This window comes from Clavelina lepadiformis, chromosome 6, assembly GCF_947623445.1.
Source record: "Clavelina lepadiformis chromosome 6, kaClaLepa1.1, whole genome shotgun sequence".
In the NCBI taxonomy this organism is placed as follows: domain Eukaryota; kingdom Metazoa; phylum Chordata; class Ascidiacea; order Aplousobranchia; family Clavelinidae; genus Clavelina; species Clavelina lepadiformis.
In genome coordinates this window covers 14562902-14578774 of record NC_135245.1, presented here as the reverse complement: position 1 = coordinate 14578774, position 15873 = coordinate 14562902, and the positions used below count along the sequence as shown (strand labels likewise).

The following is a 15873-nucleotide window of genomic DNA, read 5'->3' as shown; positions in this document are numbered from 1 at the left end:
TTAACTACAGTGTACAAGTTAGCACACTTCTGTACAATAATGTACTTTTTGGAGTGTAATTTGATTATTACTAACAATGAGTCCATTGTTCTACGTGAGATAGAACGCATTGTTTCATAATCTGATCAAACAACTCGTCTAGACCGGGAAAATGCATATCTAATACAACAATGCAAAGTCATTAAAGAGCCGCAATCAAAGGCTCAAAGAGCCGCAGTTTGGCCACTCCTACTCTATAGATTAAAGACAAACAGTTGTTGTTGCTAAAAGTTCACAGGTTTCCCTCTTTTTGTTGCAACTCTTATTTGTAGTAGGTGGAGGTTGTCAAAAGTTTTTGTCATGCGGTAGTAAAGCTAGATGTAGAGTGGTAACTTCATTAATTGACTGTTGTTTGTACATGCTTAAGTTTGTTATCATCACTCATCAAGTCATCAGTATGTTATATTTAACTTGTTAATTTTTTGCTTCTGTAGCAGGGCAGGAATGTAGCGACCTGGGTGGTATTGTTTAATACCATTACATCATTTCTTGCAAAAGTGTTTTCTATTTATTGATTGAAGTTTATTATTATTGAAGTCGTAATTCCTGGATCACTTCACTTTGAAAATGAACTATTTGAAAAGTTCAAAAAATGTTAGTGTTTTTGTGTGTAATAATTTAATAAAGTATAGTATCGTGTATATCCCTGCAGTAGTTGTATTAATTACAACAGTTTGGTACAGAAAAAAAAAACAATAGAAAATATTGAGCGCTCTGAAAGAAGAATAGAAAACTAAAACGTGGTTGGCTGGTAACGTTTTGTTTTATTTGACTTGGACAAAAATTACGACTGCAGCCCTATGTACGAACCTCCCCTGGAAATGGCGTACCTCATTAATCGTTTGTTAACCAAATTCTACTAGTACTGTAGTAGTGTACTGCTACTCTTTTATTTGCTTATTTGACATTATAGTACTCACAAAAAATGCAAAATAAATTAAAAATCAATTTCAATTCAAAGTAAAGCCATAGGCGGTGTCAATGAACGTGGAAGTGCAAGATTTTTCTAGCTACCACTATTTGCAACAATGTATTAAAGTGTACTACACAGAAAACCTCTACTCTACAGTATTGCTATAATGGCATTGTAGCCCCCTGTTTAACATATAAAAAGCATTATTTTTAGGTAGCTGTTCATAGTTACTGCATGGGTGAAAATGCTTGCAAGTTGCAACACACATAAAAGTCTTAATTAGATTTACGCTTCCATATTGTTACATGAGCAACTGTCCATTGATGTTTTCTTACAGTTTCTCTGATCAAAAACGGTTCGTCCAGTGTATCCAACAAATCAAAGTTTGGTGCAAAAAGTTTCTTCAAAGTGTCAAAGCCTCGAACTTCAGTTCCGTCATTATTAGTATAACCACCTAACCATTTGCCCTGAAAACAGTTACCAAACGTTTGAATAACACATTTTCTCAAATGTAATATGTTAGTGACTCTAAAGAAAATATAGTGAAACCAAAAACGGACCAATATCATCAGTCACTGCGAGCTGAAGATGGCCTAATCTATTTATTACATCTAAAGAATAAGTTTACTGTTCACATATATCGGCTCTTGGCCTTTTTCAATTTATTAAGATTTAACCGTTTTGCTAGAACTAATACTGACACTCATCAAACGATACCTATTTACAACATTACAAAACATGCTTGGTTCGCAAAGATTACTTACCTTGGGTGTATAATCTTCTAAGAATGTATATGGACTAGTTATAACACAAATGCCGCCAGGAGCAACTAAGCTAGATAAGCGAAGAATAAAATCTGCTGGTCGAGGTAATCGACAAATTAAATTTGCTGCAAGCACACATCCAAACTTCCCAAGATCCAAAGGAAGATTGCATGCATCACCTTGCTGAAACCTACAACGACTCCTTTCCTAAAAAGCAAATTAATGCACAATAATAAATGAAGATGGCTAGTCATAAGAAAATTTGTTTGGGAAATATGCTGCAAGTTTATCTTCAAACATATTATCGATATTTTCACAAATTTTTAAATGGATATCGGATTTAGTGATTAATTTCTGTTAATGGTATCAGTTCAATGCACAGTGAATACAAGTGTTATCGAGTCATTGACTTGATAAGACCAATTTGTAGACAGCCATGGAATTATAGCAACCAATTTAATGCAACACATAGTGTAACCTAGTAGAATAGTTTTTAAGTTAAATGCATCAACTTTATTTGACACAATATAGAGTTTAAAAAGATTTGACTTGACTCCAGACACAACTTAAATTTTCACGTAGGAAAAAATGATTTGGTTACAATCCTGCTGTATACTCACTAGACTTGACTAAACTAGACACTCATGTTATTTCCACCACCGAAAAAAATCAAAAGTACTGAAATAAGACCAACAGCGTGCTATAAGAATATAAGATGTATGTGAACTTATTCCTTCATGTAATTTTTCAGGTCAATAATGCAATTATTTCGTAACTGAACTGAAAACATTCCTATATGACTTACTATGTTAGCCGAAATGACAGCTTCATGTCTGGAGGTTAATACACCTTCAGTTGTAATCTCATATTCCATCTTTCCATTTTGCTTTAAAACATCACAAGTCTTGATGAATCCATGACTGTAATCAATACCAACAACATCCAGAAAGCCACTAGCAAGTTCAAATGTTGATCGTCCAACCGCACATCCGATGTCCAGTGCTCTCTTTGGCACTATATCCTGTATTGTCAACGATAAAATATGTTAATGTTTACAGTAGAATTGATCCATATTGCCTTCGTTTGTAACACCTATCCCGTTACATTTTGGACAGTCCAGGCAAAATTCTTATTTTTTGCATGCATCAAACTTCGCCTTCGCTAATTTGAGTATAACAGCACCCATATATTGATCCCAAATGCATTTTGTACATTTTTTGTACACGGCAAACTAGAGCAAGGATGTTTAACCTACAGCTCAAAGGCCAAAATGCGGCCTGCCGACAAGAATAATCCAATTCACGAGTATAGTACCCACTGCTATCATTGTGGATAAAAATTGCAAACAGTATTCCAAACAGTATTGCAAACATGTCTTCCATTCTTCCAACAAGGCTACACAGCATGAACTGCAAACAAAAAGTTTTGCACTCGCTATGCATGTGTGATCTGTGCAGGTAGGCCAAAAATTTTAAACTTTAATGCACAATTGCACATAGCCGATTTTCCATTGATATTCAAAGCAGTTAAATTGCTTAGCATTAGCAATGTGATGTCAGAGTAACAACTTAAGAATTTCGGACAAGGCAATTTTTGGTAGCACATATTGCTGTGAGCAATTGTTCTCACATAAGAAAAACGACAAAGAAAATAAACATCTCTTTTGACACATGGACATTTAACTGGACAGTTATGCATTGCATGATCAACTGCTGATCTGACAACATCAACTGAAATCTAGACAAGTTGTGCAACCAAAGGCCTGCCAGATTTCTCACTAAATTAAACTGTAAAAGTCTATAAGTAAGCCTTTGCATGTCTACTTTGTAAACTTTCTACTTTGGTTTATAGCACTCTAACTATATTTGTTGAATGATGTATAGAGTGATACATAAATAAATAATGAAACTGAATATTTTGATTTGCATGAGTGCAGGTGTCCATACACCAAGCTGATTGTATTACTAAACACTATGTATGGTTACTATCAGTGGTGGATTCAAATATTTTAACATTCGGTTCTCTCACTAGCAGCATGCTATATTGACCTGGGGTCAATATATATAGACCTATACATATGTGTTATGACCTTGGAACTCATATATAAATTAAAAAGTAACTAAGGCTTTATTAAAACAGAATTGCTAGTCCTAAAATAAAATATAATTAGTTACGTAAGATGTGACTATAAACTATATAACACTTATATAGATAAACTATTAGCATTAAGCAGCCAACCCGCCCACTCTACGCTTACTACTGAATAACGTCGTGCAGATGAAAACCAAAACTAAAACCAATTAAGGCAGCGTGATTATGGGCAAGGCAGAAAAGGAAGACAAAGGAATGTCAAAAGTCATTAAAATATCAAGAACCGGTGTCAGCAGTGCGTGTCAGCAGTGCGCATTTGCCAACGCACGCAGCTTAGAGGGAACATTGCTGGTTACCATTAATTTAAGGTTTGGGTTGTGACCAAATGGCTTTTTGGAATTAATGCAGTGGTAAACTTTCCAGTGCTGATACACCAACACGCATTATGGCAGAATTTTCATGTCATGATGCTCGCATTACGTCTGGGAGTTAGTTAATACTATGATCACGCAGGGCTCACACAATGATGGTAAATACCATTCAGCCTAAAGTTTCTTAGTTAGACCGGAGTAATGCGTACTGTAGGCTGTTTGTTATCACATGCAGTTTATTTTAAAATCTGACCACGTTATTCTCCCAAAACATTTTGCTAAAATTTGCATTTTTTTTAAATACCAGTTTTGAATTTAAGTTTAAGCGTGCTTGGATAATTATCTTGTCTGTTAGCAGGGGCGGCTCGTTCATAGCTGCAGCTCCTTCTGTAATTTTTGTCCAAGTCAAACAAACCAAAATGATAACATGATTTATTTTTCGATTCGTCTTTCAAAGCGCTCAATTTAAATTACTGTTTTTAATTGTTTAATTGGAAGCATTTAGGACTATGCTCAAAAGTGTGTAGGTTTGTTGTTTCTCTTAAGAGAAATTCCCTGTTAGCAAAATAGCTGGTGGTTTGGACTGCAGTAGTAGCAGCCCAAAATCATACAAAACTACAAACCATGCCCTGTTTTGAAATAACCAGTTAATACTCCTGGTAGGCTACTGTAATTACACTGATATTAAATTACAGCGAGATCTCGTTAATCCGAACCCCGAACAACCGAATCCCCACTATCCGACACAGAACTTCAGGGTATGGATTTCTTCCTATGCTTTTTACCTCTTTAATCCGCAAACCCCACTGTCCGACTCCGACACAAAAGTTTTGGAATAAATGTGCTAAATAAATAACAATAAAATCTGATAAACCGTATTATTAAGAGTGAAACGAAAATGATCCACAATTGTCCTAGAAACAGTAGTTTATTAACGAACAGAATAGCCGATTATCTCCGCATAATAATGTTGCAGTTTCACTCTTTAAATTTCTACACATACGCATACTTTGAATTGGAGCAAGGTGCATACAGCTTTTTGAACACGGTGCTACATTTACAACATTGATTGATTTTTCGCTTTCCGATAATCCGGATACCCCGCTAAACCAACATTTTATGACGAAACAAAGTAGTACAGACTAACGAGATCTGTTATTAATGGTAAGTATACAGTAGCCTATACCAAAGCTTTTCAAAGCTTTTGTTAGATTAGTCACATCACCACACCCTTGTTTGAAAACGAGGTAGCCGTAGGCGATAGGCCTATAGGTACATTTTGCATGTAAGAACAAGAATAGTTCTTTGTGATTAGCGAATATTTATCAACTTAAACTTTGCTGGACATTGTGGTTTCGTTGCTCCAGCGCAATATGAAATTTTGGTGAAGATATAGAAACACTTTTAATCTGTTTATTTGAAAATGGATAAAGTATAAGGTTTGAAAGTGCCTACTAAGCTGCAGCTCTTCCATTTGTAAAACTCATGAGCCGCCACTGTACGAACAATGCAATGTAGTTTAAGGGTAAAAGATGTGGAGGATACAGACCCAATAGCACTCCCAACATCGAAAAGAAAATTAGGTCAGTGAGCTAAATACATCAATAAAAAATATCACAACCATCAGGTGATAATTTTTCTATTGCCCATACAAATACATAACTTGACATCAAACCAATTCACACATCACACAACTTTATCTCCAAAAATGACATATAGTCACATCCGTATATACATCCATAAATACATACGTATATCAAAAGCATGTTTTTTTGCTTTCAAATTGTTATTCCTTTAAAAATACTTAATAAAAAATATTTTTGAACAAAAACAAAGACGGCTGCAAGATGGCGCATGTCAGAAAAATATTGAACCAGAAAACAATGTTCCAGAAAGCATGTCCAAAGTAGGCCAAATCCATAACAGCACTGAGTTGGGCTTGGTTAGTTTAGAAAATTGCCTTGGGACACAAACAGTATAGCATTCATAAGGGTGGAACCCTCGCTCAAAAAAACGTTACTTCATAGTGAGCTGTATCAGGTTGAGACAGAAAAAAAATTTTTTTGCATGGAAGTAAAAATGTCACAGTGTCGTAACAATGGAATGACCTTAATAGATATGGCATTAAAAGTAGAACTGGTATTTTCCAGCTGTTACAATCGTTTAGGGCTTGAACTTTCAGGGTTGACAAGCTAGCCCAGAGGTCGGCAACCTTTAGCATTAAAAGAGCCAATGTTCCCAAGTTTATTTAAATTAAGACCTATTCGGAGCCATAACATGTAACTGTCGAGTTGGCCACTAAAACAAAAGGTAATTATAGCCTACACTTCATGCAGAATTTCTTAAAATTTTTGCTTTGTACATGCGAATATTCTGTAATTTCAACAAACAAAACCCGACTATTAAACACAACACTTTCAAATAATCATTTATTCCACCCAGCTAATGCGATATTTGCTTCTGAATTTCACTGCACAGCACATCTACATTAGCTTGATAAGATGACACTTTGAGTTTCATCTGGGACTGCAAGCTCTCATCTGTTAGGCGTGAGCGTTGTTCATTTTTTAAGTAATTCATGACCGAAAAGCTTTGTTCGCATCTTTGTTGATCCAAATATCGACAGAACTCCAAATGCATATTTTTTCATGTTCATGTAAGAGTCAGGTATGGCATTCCACGTATCGAACACGAGCTTGTCTGGTTTTTGAAGCTTTTCAAGGTCACTCCATTTGTGGTTTTGACGAAGCGTGGCCTTCTGGCGAGCAAGATCTTCAAGGTCAGCTCTCAAGCTTCGGAACTTAGATACCCACACATCCTTGTCAGCTATGTCGGCCAGTTCAAGCTCAAGAGCAGCTTGACTTACAGCTGTGAATGCAGTCATATTCAGCAGTAATGGATCGATTTCCAGAGGTGTAATAGGGAAGGATAACGTATCTTTTTCCTTCCTGAAATCACAGAATCGTTGTTGAAACACAGTTTGCATATCGATGATAGCTTGCTGAAAGTAAACAAAATTTAACTGGTTGTGTGCTTCTTTGAACTCTTTTAGAAAGGGAAAGTGAAGTAGTGTACATCTCTGGCAAACACTGTCATCTTGAGCTCAAAAGCCAAAACCTCCTCCAGCATCTGCAGGGTTGTGCTACCTTTTCCTTGCAGGCTTTTGTTCAACGTGTTGAGGTGCGATGTCATATCCACCATGAAATGCAACTTTTCTACCCAATCTGGCTGATCCAATTCAGGAAAAGAGAGCCCTTTGATTTTTAAAAACGTTGTTACGTGTTCCAAACTCACAGCAAATCTTTTCAGTAGGGACAGCCATCGAACCTCCCCTCGGGACAGCCATCGAACTTTGTTGTGTAGCCGCAGATCTGGATATGTGCTATCAAGTTCATCTAATAATGAACGAAACTGTCGGTGGTTTAATCCTTGTGCAATTATTTTATTTACTACTCGAATGACGAGATTCATCATTTCATTGCACTCCCGGGGAAATGTTTGAGCGCACAATGCCTCCTGATGTAACATACAGTGAAACGTCAACAGATTTCTATCCAATGACTTCTGAAGTAAACTCACAAACCCCTGCTGCGTTCCTACCATATTTGGTGCTCCATCAGTAGCGACCGAAACCAAGTGAGTTGTGTTTATTTCATTTGTTTTGAGACAGTCTAAAACTGCCCCACAGATGTCTTCACCTCGCGTCTGGCCTTTTAGTGGTATTATTTCAATCAATTCTTCCTTTAATCCAGTAGAATTTACGTATCTGCAAAACAGCGATATTTGCTCAACATCACTGATATCTTTTGAACCATCACAAGCAATAGAGTATCCTGGGGCTGAATTGATATCCGAAATTTGTTGAGAACTGATGTTGGCTGCCATTCTAATAGTTCTGTCTTTGACAGTTTTTGCTGAGAGGGGCATGTCTTTGATTTTCTGAATGATTTTATTCTTGTTTTTAAAGTCTGAGAATAGATGTTCTGATATTTTGATATATGTCTCTTTTAAATATTCTCCATCTGTAAATGGCTTTCCATGACAGGCTATCTCTCGAGCCGCTATAAAACTAGCAGAAGTGCTTGATGTGGATGAGTTCATCCACTTACTGAAAAAAGTTTTGCTTTGATTGGCTCTCCGCCGCAGTTCTAAAACTGCTTTTTTTCGCTGATCTCCATCAGGATATTTTTCTGCAAAGACATTGTGCTTATTCAGAAAATGTCTTTCAACGTTTGATTTTTTGTTGTTTGCTAATTCCTCATCACATAACAGACATACCGGCAAGCCAGTTTTGCTAGCAATGAAAGCAAATGAATCTGTCCATGAGGGGTTGAACATTCTTTTTTCGTCCGCAACTTTTCTCTTCTTACACTTTTCCATTGCTAATTATTAATCGATACAAGACTATACTGTTTTGTTGTAATATCGTTTCTAAACTCTTTATTACCTAACAAAAGATTTTCAATTAGATGCTGCTCTAGACTACGGAAACTAGACTAGACTTACTATTAAAGATAACTCTGGTATAGCCTACTGGCAATAATTTGGCAAATTTGCAAAAGTTACTGATAAATAACTAATGGCGATTTACATATTTAACAAAAAGTATCTGACACTTTTAAACTGTTTACAAAATGCTACAGGCTACTACACACTGCATCGTGACACTGCCAGGTATAAGATAATGCTAACATTAATTGTGCGGTAAACACGTAACAATATGCTCTTTATCGTTTCACAGAGGGGGACGGGCAAATCAGAATCTGTCCGCATACATGCATTGTAAGCCGTGATGAGCCGCCATTATTCCAAACAGTCCTGAAGGGTTTTTTTCTTAGCAAGATAAAAGTATTAAATCTTAATGAAAAAACATACTAAACGGATTTGTAAGTCATAATTTTCAACAAAACTAGTTTAAACTATGGAGTCGTTATTAATTTACAACAAATTTTTTTGTATTGCCCAAGCTCGCAGTGTTTAAAGTCACGGGAGCCAGAGCAGAGGGCTGAAAGAGCCGCATGCGGCTCCGGAGCCGCAGGTTGCCGACCTCTGAGCTAGCCTAACTGGACTATCAAAAGTTTCGTAACATTTCTGGAGTCCAGTTACTGTTCCTGGTCTAGTGATCTAACTGCATTTATATCACTTAATTAAGTTGTTTTAATTGTTCTCATTACACTGTTTTTCTACTATTGCATTTATTTCTGTAATTTTTAAACCACAAGGTCAAGAAAACCTCGACTCAGGTTCACATACACTTTTAATATGAAGAGCTGTGAAGTTTAAAGATTACAAAATTAACATTTGGCACTTCTAGCTTATAAACCCATTAACAACACAAATGATGTTTATGCTACAATGAACGTTTTTTCAATTAACTTCGACAGAACAACCGCTTGTCGTTCCATAGAAACCACAAAATTAGTTAACCAAAATTTCACGCTAAAATGTTTCGACTTGGTTAAAATCATCATATCAGACCAGTGGTTCCAAACCTTTTCCTATTACAGAACCTTAGCTGCAATAGCTCATTTTTAGTGGAACCCCAACTTCCAAATTGTTGCCTAATAGATCATTTATTTATGAGAAATTAAAGTATAACTCGCTGCCCTTCAACGCATCTTTGCGGTAGGCAGGTTGGGAACCACTGTATTAGGCGATTTACAGAGACTGCTAAAGTTACTTTGAGTCAGTGAGCTTTCACTCTACTTTAAACAATTCACACATTTACAAAAATAAAAATGACTTTAATTCCAAAAAGGCGTAATTACAATTGCGCCTTACAGCTTACTCTTCTATCATTGAAAATATTACAACATACCGTGGGTTCAAAATATTTCAAACAGATTTCAGCACATCGCTTCGGAAAATCAAAACCATTCATTGGACCATCAAAAAGACAGTTCACTGCAGGACCACCATAATGAAAAGCCAAATATTCATTTAAAAGTTTTATGGATTCATATGGATTGTCAGTTTCGCCTTTTGTTTTATGCTGCATTTGTTGATAGCGTTTTTTCGCATATTTGCACACAGCAATTCCTCCACCTGAAGCAATAACACATATACTTTTACAATAACACATATACTTTTACAGCTACACATATAGTTAAAAATAATTACAGTAAAGCAAAAGTTGTACATGAAATACAACAGCAAATATTAATCTTCATTTAACTCTTGGTCCACACTGTTAAACCCAAGCACTGGGATGTAATAACAGTTTTTTGATAAAAACTATTGTTGTCGCATGGAATGTACAATGGTTATTAACTTTTGCATGACTGCATTTTGTCACTTGAAGTGAAATTTTATGGCACAGTCATACATTTATTAAACTCGAAGCTTTGTTCATAATTGCAATCTGATAGATCTATCATGTCTTTATGGGCTTCCTTCCAGCATTATTAGGCTGAAACTATCAAAAACAAAAAAAACATTTTTTAAATTGCCACAGTTAAGTTTTTAACGATGAATTACTCAGTTGTGCGAGATTAACAAGTTTGTTACAGGGTTATGTTCCAATGATACAAATTGGACTTTTCGTAAATAAATAATATTTAAGCAAGGCATATATGAAATACATAGCATATATATGCTAATTCCTCTTTGTAGACCTGTGTGAAGTTATTATAAATTTTTTTGAAACATGCTTGAATACCGACAACACTGGCGACGGCACATTCGCAGTGCCGTTTTTCCATCCACACTTTAATTAAAACGGTTTCGCTTGCCAATAACTCATTAACAAAAAAATATAAAGAAACTTCGTTTATATTTTCGGAATCAGCGTAATTTTATCCCTTTTTAGAAAATAGAGTGAAAATCAGTTCAGTTTCCCTTTAAATTTCTGTTGCTTATTGAAAATCCATACTGAAACATTGAAAAAAAATTGTAATCTAGCATTTGTTACTTCTTCACTGCCCCCTTTTAGTTTCAACGTCATCCCAACACCCTTTCTGCACAAAACACCTCTCTGAAACTTCAAAAGATCTACAGAGAAGCTGTACCATCCACTTTGGGAAGCACAGCAATAATTAATTATTATCAAACATTGTTACAATGCTTTTACCTGCTACTACAATTGCACCAAGTGCCCACTTCCACGAATGAGACGACAAGCAGTGGCAATTTAACATAGTATATGAAACAAATAGGCTATAATTATGATATTAATGAGCAGTATAAATACCTGAAACGGTTTTAAAACAAATCAAATGTGGATATGCACAAAATGTTGCTAAAAACATCATATACAAATACAATAGCCTAAGCACCTTCGCAATCTCTAAATAAAAGTACAATTTAGGTAATTACCGAAAAAAAACATCATGTACAAATTTGGAAAAATTTGTCACTATCACACAAGTTTATGCAAATGAAGGTTATTTTTTAAGATTAATAAAAACAACAAATGGTAAAGCACTATAAATTAAGAACAAGGAAATCGTCAAACTTAAACTCCTTGTACAGTCTAGTTAACATTGCATAAAAATACATCTCTTATTACAACTACAGAAATGTGGAAATTAAAAATTTAAACACAGTGAAGAAAAACAATGAACATGATATCTCCGATATACTGTAGTACCATATGTGATACAATATGGTTTTATTAGGTTCCTCTACACTCCACACAAAAAAAACAAGAATTCTTATTGTTTGAACAAATTTTTTTTAGTAATGGACTGATATTAAACCTGAAAAAATAAAAACAAGCATTCCATACTAATATTTCACAGTTAAAGTTTTTAAGTTACCAGTATTGTTGAAACATCAAAGGTTGTGGTGTTAAGCTTGTTCTTGGCAAATGTACCATTGCTAAAGAGATTTTATTTTTGAAAAAAATGTTTGACACATACTGCACAAAAAATCATGTCTACTCATAGTGCTTTTTCCACATTTGTCATCTTTCCCATTAAGTAAATCAATTGCAAGCTTATCTGGACAAAGCATATATCCTGCTTCTAAAACAGCCGCTGGTTGTTCACATTTCTGCATACCTGATGTGGTAGTAATAACGTTCTTAAAAGAATCTATTACAAAATCACAAATGTACTTGTCAGCAATGTCAGAAGACACCTTATTACAAAAAGTTTGAAATATATCACCACACAAATTTATGAAATCAATACAAACATAACACACAGTAACACCATAACGAAAAATATCAAAAGGGACCATTTCACTTGGTCTACATCCAATTTGTTTAAAAAGTTCATCAAAGATGTCTTTTGGGATTTTTGTTCCAATGGCTTTCAGCAAATCTTCATAAACACTTCCAGTAAGACCAGGCCTTTTATTCACAGCTTTTTTTGAACTTGCATTCCTTGCAACACTTACCATATCAAAAGCAATCATAAGATTTGTTTGAAATACAGCTTGCCTGTGATTTGTCAGCTGTAAAACTTGCATTGCATTTGCAATTTTATCAGTTTTGTCATTCGATGAAACAGAATCAAAATAATTTGCAAGGAACAACATTGGTTCAGAAGGTTTGTTTTCAATGAGTTTTAGTAACGCTTTGCGGATTTGTGGAAGTAGCTCACTTTTCTGCATATATTCCATGTGGACCTGCTTTTTTTCTCCATCAAAAGAATTTAAAAGTTCTTTACGTTTATCTGTCATGTCAAAATTTTCTAAAGCTGTTAAATATACTACATATATCATACGGTACTGTATTTAACATTTCACCAATAACGCAACCACATTTTCAAAAACTAATAACAATCATCTGATGATCTAAGGCAAAATACTACCATGTAACACTTATCAATCAAAGTCTAACATAGGAAAATGTTACTTAAGACCAATATATCGACTTTACCGAATAACGTCAGCATTCTAACCACCTAAAATTGCTTACCGTTATGTTTAACTTTAGCAACAACATGGAAACACAGATAAATACAAAACTCTCAAACAGTTTAAATTGTAGATGTCTAGTCAAGTTGGGTATACTGTGCGCAATTTTTGGAAACTTTCCAATTACACGCTTACCTTTGTACCTACTGGCGATGAGTTAAACTTGTATGATATCTTATACCTAACTATATTTATCCATAGTAAGGTTTTTGAAAAGCAACTGCTAACTATAAAGTAATTAAAAAAATGTCGTGCACCGATTCCAGTCACAAAAACGATCAACAAAGGTGCAACTGAGGAAATTTAGCCGACTCGCTTCGCTAAACACGTAGTGTTTGTGTTAATAAAGATGGAAATTACCACAGACGATCACTGATGAATGACAGAACTTTCATACTTGTTATTAGAAATAGTTGCGTATTTATAGAGTAGAAAATACGAAAAATCAAATTTATCTGATCACAGTCAGAAAAAGACGAACAGAAATGAGAAAAAAAACGGTCACTAATGCTGACCAAGGTCAAAACATGCTACTTGTACTAGAATGCTTCATTGCTTATAGTTATACTTATACGTAGGGTTACCATGTTTTCATCACCCAGAAGGAGGGACACGTAATGCCACCAAACGCTTGCACAGTGGTCAGTTTGGATTGCGTTGAGGAGAAAGAGATAAAGGTTTTTTAACACAATACCTAAACCACCCGTTATACTAAGCTCATCGAAAATGTTTTGAGTTTTACGCCTCAAAATGAATTGTATTTTTATATTTAAACAATATTAGCAGAAATTTATGGTGTCACCGTCAACAACGATTTTAAAACGCCGTTTCGCTTAATATATGATTTCCTAGGTGTCAGCTGAAAAGGAGTAGCAAACAAGAAAATTTGATAAACGAAATATAATGAGGACTTAAAAACGACTATAACCAAAAAAAAGTTTGGTTCGTGAGGGGGACCATAGCCCTCCCTTAATTCGCTCGTACACTTGCAGCATTAGGCCTAATTGTCTGAAATGCTTGACAGGGATTTACTTTCTATGCAAGTAAAACAATAGTGGTATTGTAATTAAAAAGAAACTTAGTTCTTGTTCTTTATCGGCTGTATTCCCAGAGTTAGACTGTTGGAATAAGTTTAGATAAAATTTGGAATATCTTCGCAATAATACAAGGAACGTCTGATTAAATTTAGAAACTAATTAACTTTCAAGGGATCACGGTAGCCGAGACAACCTTTTATTCTTCACTACAAGAAAAACTGGGAATGGCACGAATAAACAACAGTTTTCTGATTTCTGAAAATAAGTTAGCTGAATTGCGGTGATTGTAACTCCCAACACGGCGGAATCTTCAATTTTTCATTTATCTATTCGCGTTTCTTATAGCCGCAGTTGTAATTGAGAAAATTACACATTTGTTCTGCTATATCTTTCAAAACTAATGTACCAAACAAACATCATTTGTACTTTTCAGCAATTGTAATAAAGCGTTTGTGACAACACAATGCAACGTTTCCGATCATACCACATAGCCTACTAGGACATTAAAACCATTGGCCTTGGCGCCAACAGAGATTTAAACTTTCTGAATGCTTTACTAGTTCGATATAAACCGTAATATATTTTTAAAAAAACAAAATGCATCTACATAGCTGCTGCCAATTCGAATTAAAACGATTGAAACGAACGAAACAATTGTGATGAATAAAGAGGACAAATCCTCCAAAAGGAGGACGTATGGCAATACTACTTATACAACAATCAAAAAGATTCTTTTTCATGTCATATTTCAGAACACACCACTTTCCTGCTTTTAACGATTCCACTACCAAAGGCACGCTGATAATAATTTACTGTACAACAAAAAAAACATTTATCACATGTATCAGAGGGTTTTTAAACTGTTTTTGGCTAAATTTGGGTCGCTGATTTCAAATCCGAAGGCAGATTTTTTCTATCACGTCTAGGTTTTGAGATACAGGAAACCACCATTTTCTTTATTTTCAGTTGAATTTTATGTAAACGTATCACTTTGATCACCTATATACAACAAAATGGCACATTCTTGATCTATATAAGACCTAAGTGATGAACAATTACAACAGAGACAATTTGAACAAACTGAACATTTAATGAACAACTGTCCTCAATCATACTATTAACCCTATCTTAGATGGGAGGGGTTGTGATAAATATATCAATTAATGTAATATAAAATTGTGTACGACATAGAATTCTCATCTATGGAATCAATGAAGCATAACACTGCGTGACGTAATCAACTGCTTACCCTGTGCTGTGCGTGCATTTTGATTTATTCAGTCTTTTCAGTCGTACGTTCAACGCCGCAACATGTCTTAATGCTGTTGCTGTCACAATGTTCTATCTTGATGTATTCGTTCAAAGAAGCTTCAAATATAATCAGATTATACAGTAGTCATTCCTGTGTCATTATTGCTGAAGTCTATCAAAGTTCACTGTTAAGATATACACAAGTAAACAGACTTTGTAAGGAAGTGGGCAAACCTTACAGGCTAAGGTACCATTATACCACTTTTCATTACAAACTGATGCAGCCGAGTGAGGACGAATTGACGATAAAAGAAGACATTTCCATTAAAAGTGTGGTGGAGCCGAAATCGCTGAGAACTACGCTTTTCTTTTTTGAGCAACCTATGAACAATTAAATTTGAGGTTGAGAGAAGTCTAGTGATCTCAGACTGCAAGTTTCGAAGATATGTCTTATCTACGTCGTATGCAAGTGCTCAACGAAGACTCGTTGAATTCAACCAACTTCGAATGCAAGAATGACCGACACACAAAGCACGCTGATCCAT

General features: G+C 35.1%; 2 protein-coding genes across 2 annotated transcripts; both read right to left on the bottom strand.

The window, feature by feature from the left end:
* Positions 1–902: 902 nt before the first annotated feature.
* LOC143461946 (uncharacterized) lies at positions 903–11383 on the bottom strand. Its single transcript, XM_076959899.1, has 5 exons — positions 11248–11383; positions 9997–10223; positions 2522–2737; positions 1717–1923; positions 903–1419 (listed from the first exon to the last, which is right to left on the bottom strand). The coding sequence occupies exons 1-5, from the start codon at positions 11312–11314 to the stop codon at positions 1228–1230; spliced, it is 909 nt and encodes a 302-aa protein (XP_076816014.1). The 5' UTR covers positions 11315–11383; the 3' UTR covers positions 903–1227.
* Positions 11368–13753, bottom strand: LOC143461947 (tubulin polyglutamylase complex subunit 1-like). Its single transcript, XM_076959901.1, has one exon. It carries the CDS (start codon positions 12843–12845, stop codon positions 11997–11999), a length of 849 nt encoding a protein of 282 aa, XP_076816016.1. The 5' UTR covers positions 12846–13753; the 3' UTR covers positions 11368–11996.
* Between the last annotated feature and the right edge of the window lie 2120 nt (positions 13754–15873).

What these genes read in the sequence shown, in the direction of transcription:
- LOC143461946 (XM_076959899.1), bottom strand. Translation starts at nt 11,314, where the DNA reads ATGTTAAATTGCCACTGCTTGTCGTCTCATTCGTGGAAGTGGGCACTT. An exon ending in TGAAATATTTTGAACCCACG is followed by an intron (nt 2,738 to 9,996) that starts GTATGTTGTAAT and finishes TTGACAATACAG; the next exon opens with GATATAGTGCCAAAGAGAGC. An exon ending in CTGTCATTTCGGCTAACATA is followed by an intron (nt 1,924 to 2,521) that starts GTAAGTCATATA and finishes TTTGCTTTTTAG; the next exon opens with GAAAGGAGTCGTTGTAGGTT.
- LOC143461947 (XM_076959901.1), bottom strand. Translation starts at nt 12,845, where the DNA reads ATGATATATGTAGTATATTTAACAGCTTTAGAAAATTTTGACATGACA.